The sequence below is a fragment of the Blennius ocellaris genome, assembly GCF_963422515.1.
Source record: "Blennius ocellaris genome assembly, chromosome: 3".
Taxonomy (NCBI): Eukaryota; Metazoa; Chordata; class Actinopteri; order Blenniiformes; family Blenniidae; genus Blennius; species Blennius ocellaris.
This window is the reverse complement of record NC_137652.1, coordinates 30,049,759-30,068,655: the sequence shown is the minus strand read 5'-3', so window position 1 is coordinate 30,068,655 and position 18,897 is coordinate 30,049,759. Positions and strand designations below refer to the sequence as shown.

At 42.9% G+C, this 18,897-nt stretch overlaps 1 protein-coding gene across 5 annotated transcripts; it reads left to right on the top strand.

Annotated features, from left to right (window-relative positions):
* The first annotated feature begins 202 nt into the window (after positions 1-202).
* Positions 203-17,219, top strand: xpnpep1 (X-prolyl aminopeptidase (aminopeptidase P) 1, soluble). Of its 5 annotated transcripts, none has more exons than XM_080520466.1 (20): positions 203-310; positions 2,252-2,376; positions 2,737-2,800; positions 3,434-3,538; positions 3,880-3,972; positions 4,235-4,378; positions 4,636-4,731; positions 8,960-9,041; positions 10,245-10,455; positions 11,678-11,767; positions 11,872-11,922; positions 12,233-12,291; positions 13,019-13,096; positions 13,190-13,261; positions 13,384-13,444; positions 14,298-14,367; positions 15,297-15,470; positions 16,368-16,444; positions 16,644-16,742; positions 16,949-17,219. In XM_080520466.1, exons 2-20 carry the CDS (start codon positions 2,260-2,262, stop codon positions 17,066-17,068), a joined length of 1,863 nt encoding a protein of 620 aa, XP_080376592.1. In that variant the 5' UTR covers positions 203-310; positions 2,252-2,259; the 3' UTR covers positions 17,069-17,219. The 5 variants fall into 5 exon arrangements, with proteins under 5 accessions (XP_080376592.1, XP_080376593.1, XP_080376594.1 ...); XM_080520467.1 differs by lacking the exon at positions 203-310 and adding an exon at positions 328-547; XM_080520468.1 differs by lacking the exon at positions 203-310 and adding an exon at positions 335-441.
* The last annotated feature ends 1,678 nt before the right edge of the window (positions 17,220-18,897 follow it).

Below are 18,897 nucleotides of genomic sequence, written 5' to 3'. Positions count from 1 at the left end.
AAAAGCGTTGTTCTTGCGTGCTCCGGAAGTCCACGTGTTTATATCTATGCACACAGTGAGTGCTTGACACGATCCAGTAGAGTTTGGCCTCAGGCAAGAAAAACAAGAGAGTTGTGCGAGGATGAATTATTGACAGAGGCGAGTCTCAATCTGTCCCTCCCTACTGGAAGGCGCCGCGGCCACGTGACCGCTGACGTCAGCGTGGAAATGGCAGCCTCCTGTCTTGTAAATTAACACAAGGTCCACGGCTGGTGCAGGAAAAGAGCTCAAACTTTTATCACAGGAATCGGTCTCCGGGATCACCCAGCGGGTGTGTATTCAGTGTTTTTTTTTTTCTTCTTTTTTTTTTTTTTTTTTTCCATTTTTAAACTGTGTGTCGGTGGGTCTTCCGTCGGAAGCGGCGGCAGTTTGTTTGTGGAGCTAACGGACGACACGCAGCAGGTACGATGTTGACCCTCTTTAAATTACGGTTTCCTCACACCCGCGTCCCCCGGTGTAGCGGCCGTTGTCGGAGCGAAAGGACAGCTGCTCACTTTGAGCCGTGAAGGTGAGCTAATGTGAGCGGGGAGCTTTTACACGTATCCCGCCGGCGTGCTGCCACCACACCCACTTCTCAAAGCGTCAAAGCATTGTGTGATTCGGCCGGACTGTTCAGGACAACAGGCACCCGAGCTTCACTTCGCCACGACGGCTGCGAGTTTGTTTTCTCCACCGTTACCGTTACGAAACATTATTCCATCGGGGCTAATGTGCTGAGTTGGTCTGAACGGACGCTGAAAGCAACGGCTTTGTCCAAAGCCAACTTGTAAACAACAATCGCATGCGGAGCTTCCAGTCAATGGAATGCTCGTCGGTGTGGAATACTGCAATGTGATTGGTCGGCTAGTCGACGTTTTTTTTTTACATCCAGGGACACTGCGAGACAATTAACATAGCAAGCAAGATAAACAGCGTGAGGTGTCCAGCACGTGCGCACGTCACACAAAAGGTCTATACGTGAAGATTTGTTATATCTATAAACGACCATCTTACAAATCAGTCGACCAAAAAGGGAAAGAAAAGACTTCCATAAAGCAAGCAATCTCACATAATTTTTAATGTGGGAACATGCAGTGACACAATATGAATATATAGTTTCCAGAAACACAAAAATAAGGAGCCGTGACCCAGTCAGAGTTGGTGCACATTGGGAATAAGAAACCTGTTATTACAAAGACATTAACATTAACATCATCTGCTTAAATTCAACCATATTCAGTTTTATTTCAATTGCACGAATACCTGTCGCGTCACCTTTACAGTGAAAACCCCCAAAGTTCCAGCATAGGAGACGGTGGAGAGGAAACGCTTCCTTTGAACAGGGAGAAGCCTGCAGAACCAGGCTCAGAGGTGGTGGGTTTCTGTTCTGGTTCCAGTCAGGGGCTGGAGGATCGTAAAGCAAAGGACCAACAGAAAGGCTATTGGGAGAGATTCAAACCTGCCTCCGCCCATCCATCACCTCTTCTAAATATTTAACCCTGATTGCTGTGACACGTGCCTGATCAGCAGGTTAAAGACACAGGTGTGGACTGTGACTTTGAGCTCCACGTTTATAGTCGGGTAGACTATAGTCAGTCACTGACCTGCTCCAGTCATCGGAAGTCAACATGGCTGCTCAAGAGTCAGGTAATTCATGGATAATAAATAAAGAAAACAAATGAATTGCAATGCGTCTCAATGCATTCTGGTTAAAATGAGTCGACTGTCAATGTTTGAGTGGAATCAGTGCAATCATTGGTTTTGCTCTCTGACAGTGTCGTGAGATAGACTGCATTATATTTGATGCTACAGAAATCAAACTGAAATTAATTGTTTCTTGAGTCAAAGTTTTTGTGTGTGTTTAGAAGCTTATGTTACAAATATGTGACATGCTTGTAAAATCTTATCTGTCATTGGAATCAGTTACATCGGGGCATAAAGCTCTATTTATGGTCGTTTTTTTTTTTTGTTGTTTTTTTTAATTCGCAATATCACAAATGCTTAGGGATTTATAGATATGAGTAAGATTATGGAACATCTGATAAAAATCTGTCTGTGGCTACAGGACAGCAGTCAAAGGGTTAAATAAAACTAGTCGAGGACAGTATTTGTTGCATCTGTCATAGGAAATCATTTTAGAACGTACCGATGGTGCAGAATGTGTGAAGAGGGTGTTGCGTAAGATTCCAGTGCCACTGTAAATTGTTTTGTTGTTATTTGATTTTCCATTCAGACACAAGCATGTCTCCAAAGATCACAGGAGAGCTGCTCAGGCAGCTTCGCCAGGCCATGAGAAACTGTAAATACTTCTCTGAGCCAATACAAGCCTACATTGTCCCATCTGGAGACGCACACCAGGTGAGTCAACTCGTGCATCTATACGTGATTTATTCTTAACATGTTTAAATCAGTAAAACTATCGTTGGATTTAATCAAATAAAACCTATTTACGGTGTCACAGAGGTGTAGCAGCTTCACATCTTGTTTGTCTTCATTTATTTCTGATCGTCTTGTCTGACCTTTGCAATGAATTAGTCCTTTGCCTGTGGCTCCTCCCTTTTTTTTTTAAATACTCAAGACATGATGTAAAAAGAGCAGCAACAGTTTAACAATTTAACATTTCAGATGTCTTGATGGCACTTCACACTGATTGTTAATGAAGCTCTCTCTCTCTCTCTCTCCCTCCCTCCTTCGTTTACTGGTGTCTATCTCTCGCAGAGCGAATACATCGCACCGTGTGACTGCAGACGGGAATTCGTCTGTGGATTCAATGGCTCTGCTGGTAAGTGCGGCTTGTTGATTTGCTTAGAGCATTCTAGTTTAGAAGAGGAGATAACGTTGCATTAAATAACGTGTTGCTGTGTTGGAAGGGGAGTGGTTCAAGCCAGATGACCTACTTTTATAACCAAACATTGCAGTACACACGCCCTCCCACATTGACCTCAGCGTGGTTTGAAATTACAGAGGGAGGCTTCTCTCTTTACAAACGGGCTCTCACTCAATCAGCTATGTTGCTTCTTCTGACTGAACGTTTTGGGACTCCCTCTGTGTCGCTGAATTTTTGTGCTTGTCTATAAATTCCCTGTGCGTTTCAGGTCAAAAGTGTCGTCCACACACACGTCACTCTTTCTTTGTCAAAATGTTATCCGAATTATACGCCACTGTATTTGCTGTGTTAATCATCCCAGCCTGAGATGGAGTGGATGGTGAACGCTGGAGACGAGTGACCGTTCACCAGCAGGTGATTGCGATAGGCAGCGCTGCGGTATTCTGCAATAACAATGCAATGATCAGCATGGAAATCATGCTGATCATTGCATTGTGGCGATCATAAGGTCTGAAGCAGAGTTGCAGACCTCGTTTGACCCAGCGGCTCGACAAGGCAAACAGAACTGTATCTGTGTGTGTTGTGCAGGCACTGCCATCGTCACAGAGCAGCATGCTGCGATGTGGACCGATGGCCGATATTTCCTCCAGGCCAGCAAGCAGATGGACAACAACTGGTTCCTCATGAAAATGGGTAATGTCTCACATGATGTCTGAGTTTCTGCACGGCGATGTAGTGATCAGCGCTCCCTCCTCACAGAGAGAATGTTCCTGGTCCGGGGGCCTTTGGCTGGAGACTTTCTATGGTTTCCATGTAACATTTAGTAGGTCAGAATGCATTTTAATGCACCATTTTAAGGTCTATTTGTTCCAAATGTTTTGAGGGAAGGGCCCCAATTAGAGAGGTTTGTACTTTCTTTGTGTGCTCTACATCTTTGAGAAAGGGAGGGTGCTCTTCTCTTAGCAGCTAAACGGTACATGGTGTCAAAGCCTTACACATTGTTTTTTTTGTTTGTTTTTTTTAAATAATGATAGGACTGAAGGAGACCCCCTCTCAGGAGGATTGGCTGATCAGCGTCCTGCCTGAGAACTCTAGAGTGGGAGTGGATCCGTGGATCATTGCTGCTGGTAGGTTAAAGCACCATAAACATTAACTTGTGCAGAGGCAGTGAGCCAGGCGTCACAGAAAGACTAAATCAGATTGTATTTCTGTGTATTTTTCCTCTTTTGAAATGAACAACAGAGAGCGCAACTGTCTACTGTTATCATATTAAAAACTCAACTTTATGCTTGATGCTTTTGTAACTGCGACGCTGCTTTTGCAGAGTCGTCTCGTCAGACTTGCAACTCATTCAACTTTTCAAAATCTTCTGTTTTTATTCTGTTTCAGACCAGTGGAAGAATATGTCCAAGGCCCTGACCAGTGCTGGCCACTCTCTGGTGGCACTGCAGGATAACCTGATCGACGTTGTCTGGACCGATCGCCCAGAAAGACCCAGTACACAACTGCGCACCTTGGGCGTAGAATACACTGGTGAGTTCAGCATTGAAATCTTTTTATACTAAAGAGCAATTCAGCGAATCTGCGAGAAAGTTTCAGGGGAAAAAAGATAATCTAATCTGTTATCAGCATATTGAGAAGGTATATGTATCTATTGCATTCCATGGCCTGTAGTGCTACAGAATCAACACCCTTTGTTTGAATTGCTTCATCCACTCGGTTTCATGTCTTGAAGACAAAAGTTTCATTATACTGTAACCAGTTTTATGCCAAGATGTTTCTGTCTGCAGGTGTTTCCTGGCACGACAAGATCACTGCGCTGCGAGCCAAGATGACTGAGCGGAAAATCACCTGGTTTGTTGCAACGGCGTTGGACGAGATCGCGTGTACGTTCATTTTCATTGGAATCAAAACTCACCTGACGTGATTGCTTGGTATTGAAACACTGAAACCCACTTCCCAGAGCGTTCGATGTCCCTAAAGATCAGCTGACACTATTAAGTCCCTGTTTACAGTTAAAACACTACATTTTTGTTGTGTTGACAGTGCTGAGTCATCATTTTTTCAAAAATGCTCCTGCTCCAGATGACTCTTCATTTGAGAAGGCTACTTTTGTGGATCATGTAGTACTTGGCACTATTTTGTTGCCTACGTGAGTAGAGCGACAACAATAACTGACATATTACTGCTGCTTGTGCTGCCCACATTTATTACCTTTAACAACAGCGATAAGCAGAGATCACGGTGATAACTAGAAGGCACTGGAGTGTTTTTGTCACGCTGTTTTCCACAGTAAAACACCAGTTAATGGCCTACAGCATGTTCAGCATTCCTCTGGTTCTTGTGTGTACAGCGACTTTTTTAAAAATCATATCAGAATGCTCAAGAACATGTCTCTGACATACTCATTAATTTTTGCACAAAAAAAGTTGTTATTTTTAGGTTAACATGCCATCTTTTTGCTGCCCCGGCCTATTTGAACATCGGCTGGGGGTGCGTCCTCATAGTCCCTCCTTTCTCCTTTCCTATCCACTTTTTCTTAAACCTGTGGATGACATCGTGGGGTTAAGGAAAGGTGTTAGGAAGCTTCCTAAAGGAGTTAAGGAAAGGTGTTAGGAGGCTTCCTAAAGGAGTTAAGGAAAGGTGTTAGGAGGCTTCCTAAAGGAGTTAAGGAAAGGTGTTAGGAGACTTCCTAAAGGAGTTAAGGAAAGGTGTTAGGAGGCTTCCTAAAGGAGTTAAGGAAAGGTGTTAGGAGGCTTCCTAAAGGAGTTAAGGAAAGGTGTTAGGAGGCTTCCTAAAGGAGTTAAGGAAAGGTGTTAGGAGGCTTCCTAAAGGAGTTAAGGAAAGGTGTTAGGAGACTTCCTAAAGGAGTTAATGAAAGGTGATAGGAGGCTTCCTAAAGGAGTTAATGAAAGGTGTTAGGAGGCTTCCTAAAGGAGTTAAGGAAAGGTGTTAGGAGGCTTCCTAAAGGAGTTAAGGAAAGGTGTTAGGAGGCTTCCTAAAGGAGTTAAGGAAAGGTGTTAGGAGGCTTCCTAAAGGAGTTAAGGAAAGGTGTTAGGAGACTTCCTAAAGGAGTTAAGGAAAGGTGTTAGGAGGCTTCCTAAAGGAGTTAAGGAAAGGTGTTAGGAGGCTTCCTAAAGGAGTTAAGGAAAGGTGTTAGGAGGCTTCCTAAAGGAGTTAAGGAAAGGTGTTAGGAGACTTCCTAAAGGAGTTAAGGAAAGGTGTTAGGAGACTTCCTAAAGGAGTTAAGGAAAGGTGATAGGAGGCTTCCTAAAGGAGTTAAGGAAAGGTGTTAGGAGGCTTCCTAAAGGAGTTAAGGAAAGGTGTTAGGAGACTTCCTAAAGGAGTTAAGGAAAGGTGTTAGGAGGCTTCCTAAAGGAGTTAAGGAAAGGTGTTAGGAGGCTTCCTAAAGGAGTTAAGGAAAGGTGTTAGGAGGCTTCCTAAAGGAGTTAAGGAAAGGTGTTAGGAGACTTCCTAAAGGAGTTAAGGAAAGGTGTTAGGAGGCTTCCTAAAGGAGTTAAGGAAAGGTGTTAGGAGGCTTCCTAAAGGAGTTAAGGAAAGGTGTTAGGAGGCTTCCTAAAGGAGTTAAGGAAAGGTGTTAGGAGGCTTCCTAAAGGAGTTAAGGAAAGGTGTTAGGAGGCTTCCTAAAGGAGTTAAGGAAAGGTGTTAGGAGGCTTCCTAAAGGAGTTAAGGAAAGGTGTTAGGAGACTTCCTAAAGGAGTTAAGGAAAGGTGTTAGGAGGCTTCCTAAAGGAGTTAAGGAAAGGTGTTAGGAGGCTTCCTAAAGGAGTTAAGGAAAGGTGTTAGGAGGCTTCCTAAAGGAGTTAAGGAAAGGTGTTAGGAGGCTTCCTAAAGGAGTTAAGGAAAGGTGTTAGGAGGCTTCCTAAAGGAGTTAAGGAAAGGTGTTAGGAGGCTTCCTAAAGGAGTTAAGGAAAGGTGTTAGGAGGCTTCCTAAAGGCGATCACGGTGTTGTGATAATCAGACCACACTTCCACTTGCTGGCATAGTAATAATATTCGACTGCTGTGCAGGTTAGTGACGTCTGTCGTGGTGAAAAAACTACAAAAATCTTGAAAAATGGACTACAAAAAGCTCATTTCTAACACTTTGCCCTGTGGCTCTAACCACTGATATAATCTCAAATATCACAAGGTTTGAATGTAAATCAGAGGAAAAGAGGAAGTAAAGGTAAACGGCTGCCAGGTGAATAAAGAGCCAATCAAAGTGAGAATAGGCTGCACAAAAACTTTACTGTGTGTTTCTACAACATCCAGAACATTCCTGGTTGGGATCTGGGTTCTGGAGGATTTAGAGTTGTTCAAGGCAGTTTTGGTCACTTACATGATCTGCTCCTTTTCACTCATCTTGAGTTCCCCTGAATGCCCCAATGAGCCGGCCCTTTAAATGTTGTCGCCGCAAGGAATTGTGGGGCAGCATGAGCTGGTCTCCTTTGGTAAAGGAAGCGTCAGTGTTTCCTAGGCTAAAGGAGGATATAAAGGAAGCATTGAGCCTCCTTTCTTTAGCTGAGTGAGAATTCCAATGCTCCTTATCATGGCTGCCACTTACACATTTCCGGGGTTAAAGAGAAGTGAATAGGAAAAGGAGATAGGAGGGACTATTAGGACACACCCAAAGTACATGGCCCATGAACATGAATGTAACTCATTGTTTCTTCAATAAGTACGACGAAGAAGGAGGCAAAAGTTCAGGAAATGAAAGATGTTTTATCATTTCACTCTTGGATATGTCTCTCAGGTTTCGCTTCATACAGAACCTAAAAACTCAGACTGAAAACACCTTTATGGCTGAGTCATTGTTGATTCTTGTGTTTGTTTACTTAGTTTGAGCAGCTCCTATTCCTCTGTGTGAACTGAGGTAAATGAAAGACAACGAGCGGTAGCTTCACCGTTACGCGTGACGTGAGACTGACACGATCCAAGGACCCAGGATACACAGGCGTCCCTGGAGATGCTGGTCTGAGGACCTCGTTCACCCGTCCTGATGAGCTCTGGTCTTTGATTATTCAGCCTGAGAGTTTGTGTTAATTGGAGTAATCTGGTTGTGATTACCGTCGGGTAGAATTTGAGAAGATCGGTGGATTCGCTCCGGCATAGAGTTTATCCATTGTTTTCATTGTTTGCACAATGGATGCAAGTATCTGAGTACCGTATTTTCCGCCCTATAAGGCGCACCTAAATACCTCTAATTTTCTCAAAAGCTGCCAGTGTGCCTTATAACCCGGTGCGCCTTATATATGGACGATTGTTCTACTCAAGACTGTTATTTGACAGCTGAACAACCAGAAGCTTTTATTTTGACAACTCTAACTTCACAACCGGATCTTCAGAGTGGACGACACTCCACACAACACCTTCATCACTCATGGTTGCACACCAACATTCTAACAAACCAAAATAAACTAGATGAAATAATGACTCCCTAAACTGGGGAACAAAAACACATAAACACAATCAACACAACACCAAGCCCAACAACAACCCACAATAACCTCCAACAACACAAAACATGAATTTGTCGCTGCAAGGCATGATGGGACATCATGCCTTGCAGCGACAAATTCAACCTGAGCTCCTCAGTGCAGCCGATAGAAACTCCCATAATTCATTGCAGCTGTTTGTGGTGTTTTAAATGCAATTATTGGGGGTTTTATTTGGTTTGTGGTGTCGGTAATAATTGTGTTGTGTTGTGTTTTTGTTGCTTAGTTCATGTAGTTTAGTTTATTACCGGTAGTTGTAAGTTGTCAACCAGTAGTGAAGAAGGTTTTGTGTGTAGTGTCCTCCTGGCATAGGCTGCAGGTAGGACTATCAAAATAAAGTGTGTGCACCTCTCTGGGTGTTAGAATCAGTGGAAAATGTAACCTAATGGCTTTGAGCTATAAAGGTTGCTGACCACTGGTCTATTCCATGTGCCTTATAGGGCGGTGCGCCTTATATATGAATGAAGTTGTAAATTATGTCAATCAATGTAGGTGCGCCTTATAGGGCAGAAAATACGGTAGGATGAAAACAAATACTCGAATCATATAGTAGAAATGTTTTACTGCCAGTTATTTGTTAATTAAATGAAGTTGTGTTCCTTTTGTTTGAATCCTCAGGGCTTTTTAACCTCCGTGGTGCAGACATCGAGTACAACCCAGTTTTCTTTGCCTACACCATCGTGGGGATGAACACAATAAGGTAAAGTTATGCAGCTCCATGCATCGGCACACTGGTTAGACACCAGCGCCGTTTTCAAGTACGACACACAGTTCTTCCTGCAGAGGATTTATAAAAGGACATAACCAGAGTTATTATGGGACTGATCCCAGTAGTATTCAAAGCGCCACCCTTTGGATATGAAATCTATTTATTCTTCATTCTCTGAAGAAAGTCAGAAAACTGGTTGGTGAGAAATTATTTATTTAATTATTTGTCTATTATTCAAAAGTCTTTTTGATCAAATAGAAATTGAGTATTTAAAAAGTAATATGTTAATATTGTGTTCAGTGACACTTGTCGATGTTTTAAGGTGATATACCGATATATTGTTTATTTGTTTATTTATTTATTTATTTATTTAATTAATTAATTTAACTTCTTAAGGATATAAATGTGAAGAAAAACACCCCTCTTTTTTGCCAGGGTTCTTCAGGTGAGACGTGGAGTTCCTGTAGGTTCACAGCACTTTCACGGCTGGGGAGCGTCATTAGCGTTGTACAGAGAGGTTAAGAGACTCCTCCCACTTTATAACATAGTGACGAGAGCAGCTGGCTGCAGTATCCATGGCAACGTGTCAGTGCCAGTCAGCCTGAAAGCATCAGGAAGTGTTGCAATGCCGGTGGACGGCGCATGTGACAATTGCAATTCTAGTATATTCCATCTGATTTTCTATTGTAATCCCGCTCAGTAATCCCAGTTTTTATCCAATATACCTGTAACGAGATTACACATTTTTTTTATGTACTGTAATGGATTACAGTTTTTTTTGTATCCTAATTACGTAACACTGTAACATGTAATCCATTACTACCCAACCTTAGCTACCACACACTCTTCAGGCCTCACAAGTTTTTGCAGCTCTTGCCACAAATGCATACAACTCTCGTCGTAATTCCTACTGCATGGGTTGTTGCCCGGCTGTCTGTCCGTTTGGGGTTCTCACCCCCCCTTCTTTGGCTCATCTGGGGCGGGTGAATTCTTGGGATGTTTTGTAGCGTTGTTGGGTTCTTCTTCACAGAAGATTTGCTGCTCCAGAAGCCGTCTTTCCGAGCTGTCAACTGTCTTTCCTGCAGTCGCCACCCTTTCCTGGTAGTCATCCAGCCTGTTCCTGGGAGTCACTGGCCAAGCCAGATCAGTCATAAACTTTTCACTGAACAACTCCCCCCCCTCATCTGCCTGCAGGTTATTTGTGGACCTGAAGCGTCTGCTTGACCCCGCACTGAGGCAACATCTGCAGCTGGACTCCTCCAGCAAGCCTGAGATGAGCGTGCAGACATTCCCGTACGAGTCATTGTTCACCGAGCTGCAGGCCGTCTGCGCCGCGCTCGGCCCCAAAGACAAAGTGTGGATCTGTGACAAGGCCAGTTGTGCCCTCACACAGGCCATCCCCAAGGTGAGGAAGCCAAACGGAATACTTCACTTTGTGATGCGGCTCTGCTCTGCTTTTATTTTTGATCAAACTCTCCTGGCAGTATTAGTTTTTCCATGACCATGCCAATAGAAATGACACATTTTGCAATTTGTGTCATACTACTTTTCATTATTTATCTAAACTTAAGAAGTGGTTATATTTACATTATGTTAAACAAGTAAAAAGTATAAACTTGCATTTTACAAGTGAGGAAAAAAAAGCTCATTGCCAACAATTTCGATCATCTTTCTTTTCTCTGAAAACCTTTTCTGATGTCCATTCGTGAGCTGTGACTTTTTTTCAATACGTAGTTGATCCAGCACAAAAATAAGCAACGCAAATCAACTTTTACTGTCGTGATTGCGAGCCATTGAAGCAAAACAAAAAACAAGTCATCCATTTTTATGTAGTGTATTAAAAATAAAGAAGAATAAATTTTAAAGGGATGGGGAAAAACGAAACTATTTGATAATACTCGATTTTCAAAAATAAAATTCAATTAGATCAATAAAAACATAAATGAATATAATACATGGCAGCTTGATTTAATGAATGTGATTATTTTACAATATAAACAAAGTAATGTCATTTTTCACTACAGTTTTTGGTGCATGTGGCATGAAAATGTGTGAGTTTACTTAAAGATGCAATATTCGTAGATTTAAAAACACGACAATAAGAGTATCTGGTAGTTTTCTTTATGGCTCAAATAGGGTTTGTTTTTTTTAAGTTAAAATGATGATTATTAATTTTGTGAGCCTTCCCATGCCTCATTAAACCAAAGGAATTCTTTTCTTTCAATAGTCTTTCTTTGTATAAACCCAATGCAACCATCTTTGAACTTTGACAATAACGACACCGAGAGGATTACGATGATCCACATTAATTTGGGATTCTTTGGCGATTAACCCAGTCTAAATGTTTTTTTCTGCTTTTAGACTTTTTGTCAATCTCACAGTTTCCAATGCACCGCCACTCTTGCCGGCTCTAAAATGCTCCTGAAGCAGAATTCTAGCCACGGAATGGATTTGATGTCATTCTGTGTGCTTATGTGTCACATTTGCTCTATTCTAATGACCCTTGGACACTTTGGGGTTTTTAAAAAAAAAAATTTTTTTTTACTTTTGGGAAAGTTGCTATATTATTAAAATCTCCACCTGTATAAATCTGCTATTTCTGACCGTGTCAATGTTTGTTTCTGCAGACCCACAGGACTCCAATCCCCTACACGCCGCTCTGCCTCGCCAAGGCAGTAAAGAACGGCACTGAGATTCAAGGCATGAAAATGGCCCACGTAAGACGCTCTGATCCTTGAAGTCTCAAGTGCTCTTTGCATCGGAAACTCAATGCTCCTTTTAAAAACATCACATGCCTGACATGCTGTGTTTTTACCAACAGATCAAGGACGCAGTGGCTCTTTGTGAGCTCTTCGCTTGGTTGGAAAAGGAGGTGTTTTTATTGGTTTATTTACATGGGAATGTCTGGAGGAGCTTCCTATTAGACTTAAAATAAGGACATATAAGCAATGAATTAAAAATCCACCTTTTTATAATCTTGAATTATTTCATAATAATTAAAGCCCCTCTGTTTATTTAGCTTTCATATTTGGCATGGAGGAATATAATTCTCATTTTACTGGTAAAGCGTCTTACTAGTTATTCAGTATGTTTATATTTTGGAAAGAAGAACTCACTTTGTGATGGTGAACCTGCATAAAGAAGTCCGATGCCTGATACTGGTCTCTGGTTATGGTTTGCAGATACCACAAGGCACCGTGACCGAGATATCGGCGGCTGATAAAGCTGAAGAATTTCGCAGGTGTGTCTTTGGTTTCATCATGCTTTTATTAACCGTTTAGTTTTTTGTTTTTTGGGGGGGATTTCAAGCTCATCCAGTTTGACTTCATGTCATCGCTCCTGCTGGAATGATGATGTTGGAGAACTGTTGATGGGTGTAATGCTTCCTGTGAAGTTCTACTGCCCCCAAGTGGACATGGAAGAGCCTGGAGTGTTTTTCTCTGATGGTTGCCCCTCTTCAAGTGAAATACACCAATAATCCTTTATTATAGAACAGATCGAAATGAAGCTAAACTGCCACATAGCAAACTAATCGTTAACGGCTTCAGCAACTTTTTGTCATCTGGTGTTTTTCCACAAGTCGTAAAGGAGCGATGTGGCAAAGCAGGTCATCGTCCAATCACAAGGTTCTGAGTTTGATCCCCGACTTCGCCCCAGATTGTTCCAACCCAAGCACAGCAGTCTGTGTAAATGAGTGACTGGGACTCGTGGTGTAACGAGCTTCAAGAGCACAAATGTGCCTTGAAGGTTGACCCACCACACTTTGCAGCTCTGCTCTTCCCAAAACGTGGGTTTAAGTTGAATCAATCATTTAAGGCTAAACCGCCTGATGCAGATTGAAATGGAGTACGTGTCGAAATGCTTTCCTTCTTTCCGCAGGATGGTGACACTAAATAATGTAAAACACTGATCAAAGATGGCTGACCGCATGTGTCTCACTGTTTTCTGGGACATTTTGTCTTTTTCAGTCAACAGAAAGACTTTGTTGGTCTCAGTTTCCCCACAATCTCTAGCGTCGGTCCGAACGGAGCAATCATACATTACAGGTCAGTCGGCTGAACACAAGTGTTGACAAGTGTGTAACCGTGCTTGAGTTTAGTTTGGATCGGTGCATGTCTCCTCCTGTGCTTCTCTTGTAGACCACTGCCTGAAACCAACAGAACCCTCACCATGAATGAAGTTTACCTGATCGACTCTGGAGCACAATACATGTAAGTTACATAAATCAGATAATATAATGAAGATAATAAATCAGCACGTCTCGAGTCTGTGCGGCTCGCACCTCTTCATGCCGTTCATACGTGAACCCGTTTCTACAATCTGTGTGTGGCAGTGACGGAACCACAGACGTCACACGCACCATGCATTTTGGGACACCGTCTGCTTTTGAGAAGGTACGTCAGCAGATTTGTGTTGTCGCGTCGGTTCAGAACCCCGAAACTCATTTGACTTCACAGTTTGTGACATATCGATGCTCACAACACATGGGTGTTTCCACACGCTCATCCTCAGTGTATGCTGCCAACAGCCAAGGCGATTTACATATGGTAGCTTGCATTCACTGATGTGTCACACAATGAATCTCTCTGAGAGTGCGCCACCATGTGGCCCCCAGGGAATAAACATGTTTCCTTCAAGATGTCATGTTATGTCAAATTGACTTTCTAGTGGTTTTCAGAACAATTTTCAGTGCAGGAATAATCGTCCCCATACCTGGAACTCTCCCTGGCTTGTTTCAGGTTTTAAAAACGTGTGTTGCTCCAACCAGCCAATCAGACATCAAACCCTATATAGCAGGGGTGTCAAACTCAGACCCTCGAGGGCCGAAGCTCTGCAGGTTTTCCACGTCTCCCTCCACTGAATGTCCTGATGGTTCAGCACAAAGCTGCTCATTGCACTCAGCTGTGTGGAAGCAGGGAGGCGTGGAAAATGTGCAGGGCTGCGGCCCTCCAGGACCGGAGTTTGACACGTGTGCTATATAGTGAAAATATGTGACAACTGTTGCGTCGCAGTGATACAGACAAGTTTAACTTGTTTCATAAATGTTTTAAATCAACAATGAAAAACATTTTGTATGTGTTTAAATTCTGACCATGTGCATAGTGACCCTGACCGAGATGGAATTAGTTTGGTTTCACGTCATTGGTGTTTGTCTGTATTTAATCTCGTACGTTTCCACTGAATTCATCTCGTCTTGATTGGTTTCTGTAACTTTTTTGGGGGCATTTTGTGTTTTTCTCTCTCCAGGAATGTTTCACCTACGTACTGAAGGGACACATAGCAGTCAGCGCTGCCATTTTCCCAAATGGAACAAAAGGTGCGGCGCCTCGTGTGCTAATGAATCCAGATGTTGTTCAATGATGGGAGGCTTTTATTGAACCTTTAATCTCATTAAGGCAAATCGTTTTTTTATTTATCCCCCGCCGTGGCCGATAGGCCCCGAAGGGGGATCTTGAAACAGTCTCCGTACGTCCGTCCGTTCGAACGTTTCTACCTATATCTCGGCAACCCCTGGGCCCACAGTGACCAAACTTCACATGTGGATACATCTCAGAGGGGGAAGGGATACTATGGTGACCTTGACCTAATTTGCATATTAAGTAGGTCACAGGGTCACGAAGTGCTTAAAAACACATTTTGGGCTCTGGAGGCCTAGGTTTTTGAGCTACGGCTCTGAAATTTTATACACACCTACTAGTACTCATGGGATACCCTCCAGTACACCAAGTGACCTGACCTTGACCTTGAAGATTGGTAGGGTCTGAAGTTTGCTCGTCATGGTTGCACAATACATGTATTTTCATATAAACATTTCTCCTCATTTCTCAGCAGTTCCTGGGCCCACAGTCACCAAACTTCACACATGGACACTCCACCTGGGGAGAAGGGGCACCATGGTGACCATGACCTCATTTCATATCAGGTCACAGGGTCACTAAGTGCATAAAAACACCTTTTGGGCTCTGGAGACGTATTTTGACATAGCTTATGAAGAACACCTTTCAGATTCTACGTATTTTATCTACTAGGACCCATGGAACACCCTCTAGTGTACCAAGTGTGCTGCCTTAGAGCTGCTTTGTGAGAAAATATAAAGCCCTCCGGCGGGGGATTAGCCCAGCAACGGCCTTCTTGTTTCAACATCATGAATTGGAGTTCTCAGGAGCGTTCAGTCAAGATGAAAAACCTGTAGACTATTGTTCAGTCAGTTGTTCAGTTTCATGTGAAGCTTGGCCCTCTCGCCAGGCCACCTGCTGGATTCATTTGCCCGGGCGGCGCTATGGGAGTCCGGGCTGGACTACCTCCACGGCACCGGACACGGAGTCGGCTGCTTCCTCAATGTCCACGAGGGGCCCTGTGGCATCAGCTACAAAACCTTCGCCGACGAGCCGCTGGAGGCCGGCATGATCGTTAGTGACGGTACGGCGGCAGCGATGGTGGGGGGAGGGGGGGGGGGGGGCTGTTACCATAACGAGACATTTAAAAGTGCTCATCTGTATGATGGACCGTTTAAACATGAACAAATCATTCACAGTGTCAAGTGAGTCACTGTTCATATTCAGCCTTTGAAAAGATGGATTTGAATCCAGTCAGAACTTTAAATATTGCAGACGTCCTCCAGGTACATTAAGAACACACCGTAGGTCATTAGATTTCCTTGTAAATTGTAAATACAGTCCAGTCACAGGATATAAACTGTATGAATGAATACTGCAGCTGTGCTAAACCACTGCAGCATCTCTTCCTTGTGTTCACATCATGTGGTTGATGCTTTTAACTTCAAAACAGAAGAGAAGTGATTGCCCTTAACGCAGTGCTTCTCAAATGGGGGGGGCGAGCCCCCCTGGGGGGGCGTGGTGGGGTGTCAGGGGGGGCGTGAGGCGGGCGCGACTTTCAGTATTAGTGTCTTTATTCATGCTTGAACGATTAAAAAAAGGGCCTCCAGCTCATTTTATTAATTTATTTTGATAATCAGGCGATTGTATGCAGAATGCTGGTGCCAGCAACTCATACATGGTTTATACAGATAAATAAATAAATATTATCAGGTTCTCAATGGTCGTACAATTCAGGGGGGGGGGCCTGAAAACAATTCTGTCCTCTAGGGGGGGCGTGACAGAAAATAATTGAGAACCACTGCCTTAATGTGACCCTGGATTAAAAACTTCACTTCTTCTGGTACTTGAAGGAATACTGTTTAAAAGGATCAGTAGATACAGGCTGCATGCAAGCCGCCAAAGGAAAGTCGTTTTTCAATTTGCTTCATCTGTTGGTCCATTAAACTCTCCTTTTCGTTTCCCTGTGTCGTCTTTTCAGAACCCGGGTACTATGAAGATGGATCTTTTGGTATTCGCCTCGAAAATGTGGTTCTTGTTGTACCAGCTAAGCCCAAAGTGAGTATCAATGCTGAGAAACCCAAGTGGGTGAATCGTTGAAAACGAGTTTTTCCAATATCAACAAGTGGTGATGCACTCCGGGATGTGATTTTCCTTGAGCGGTTTTCAGCTATGAGATTTTAGCTCACCACTGTTCTACAGTTAGGAGGAGGAGAAAAGACTTTGGGTCTTTCATGGTTGGTTTCCTGTTTTTCAGTACAACTATAGGAACAGAGGCAGCTTGACGTTCGAGCCTCTGACTCTGGTTCCCATCCAGGTCAAGATGATCGACGCAGAGCTGCTCACAGAGAAGGAGGTCAGGAATGTCCAGCAAAGATCCGATTTACAATTTGTAGCTCAACATAAGTTCACTCTTGGCATGTTTCACTCATCTAAAACATTTTATTGTGGACAAAATTAACATTTAATTACAGGAACAAATGAGATGCAGCCTGCTTTATTGATACATTGCAGTCTTTTGACGTCCTTCCGGTTTTTGAGCCTGTTGTCTGTGTCCTGCAGCACGACTGGGTCAACGAGTACCACAGGAAGTGTCGGGAAGTGGTGGGGGCAGAGCTGGAGCGGCAGGGCAGGAAGGAGGCGATGGAGTGGCTGATCAGAGAGACGCAGCCCCTCATCTGAACGCCGCCTCTTGGCAAATGGCTCATCTGTTTGCAGGGGAGTATTGTTGATCGCTCTGCGGTGATATTCATCATGATCTTGCCTCATCTTTTTCTGTGTCTCGCACTCGGCTTCTTTTGTAAAAACAAATTCATCACATCAGCAGTTTTAATAAAGATCATGGCAAATCAATAACCGTCCTCATTTCTCTTTACTTGTGTCCTATAGCAATTAGCTGTCGAATGGTTTTGCCATCAATTCCAGTTTGGTTCGTCCGTCAGTGAGGTTTTAAAGATGTTTTGTGTCGATAGCTGGATACAGCAGTAGTTTTCCTGATCTGCTTGAGCCTGGAGAAAACGTGTTTGGCAGCTGGGGCGAAGCCTCTGGGTGGTTCCACCAGAGTTTTCCTCTGAAACATTTTGGTCACATCCAGACATTGATTTTCTTTACCAGCTTCTATACAGTTTTTATTGTCATGTAATGTGTGTACATTTTCAAAAAATATACATCAGACATCTGTTTAAACTGGCGGACCGTCGGGGCCTGTAAGGAATCACAGACTGATTATTGATTATATTTTGTCCATGAATACTTACTAAATAATTCCAAATGATCTGTCCGCTTCTTCTCATAGCTCCTCCCCGCCTGCTGCTTCCAGACACATATTATATTAAAGCCAAAACCAATCACATTTTAGTGTCACCTGTTGCTGGGTAAAGAAATCTGCCTGAGGCCTTCAAATTCAATTCTGCAGCGTGTAGGTCACACTGCTGCTTCAACCAATCAGATTGTGATGGTCAGAGAGTTCACTCTCCAGCACTAGCGAGCTGCATCTGTAGCAAAAATATAGTTGTGTTTATTTGATAGCGTTTTTGTTAACCGACAATGACTAAAGGAGAAGATAGACATTTGGTTGTCAAAACAATTTTCAAGACAGACTTTTCCAAGAGGTCATTGAACGCACTGCAGCATTCCAAGCGCACATCTGTGCAATTTACCCGCCCTCACTACGAACTCCATGGCAGGATTCAGGATTATGTAATTTGCCATTATATTATTTTCCAAGACCACGAGAAGCTGATGTTTGTTACGCTCCTCAACCCCCAGGAGTTTCGGGAAAAGCAGCCACTTTTTTATGCAGCTGCAGCAGTAGAAGTGACGTGAACTTGGGGTTTTTAGTTTTTTTTTCACTCAAAAAGGTATTTATTGTGGCTACACGAGTATCTATCTGTGATGCAAAGGCTCTGTATACTGCATTTCTGCAGTAACATGGTTTTTATAGCCATAAAAACATTATTAAGGGGTGGATTGACTCAGACCAGCATTGAAGGCCTGCCTCTGAAATGCACGGCCCGCCACTGAGTTTAGATAAAACTCGTATTTCTATTTATACAACCCTTGTTAACTGAATGCGCACATCTTTCACACTTCATAATTTCTATTCAGATTCCAGGATTTTGTCATTTATCGTTGTTTCCAGGCCTGCGTTGACATTTCCCACGACAACATGAGATCACTGAGAAATTGAGTTTCAAGAAGTTCACTTAACTACAGTCTTCTTAATATTAGAATGTGTATTATTTTAGGAGTTCTAGTTAAAACATAATAAATCCACATGTGTATGTTTTAGAATGTTCATGACAAAAATGATCCAAAAAAATGCTTTAGTTAATAAAAATATGAAAGCATTTTTCAGTTGGTTTTGGTCCAACAGAAAAAAAGAAGAAACACTTCAAATATAGGCACTAAATGTGTTCAAGTGTTCAGTTCCTTGTGTACAGTGATTCATAAATATACAGATGGTCAAACTTCACGCTTTCCAATCAAAATGTCTATAACTAACCTTCCTT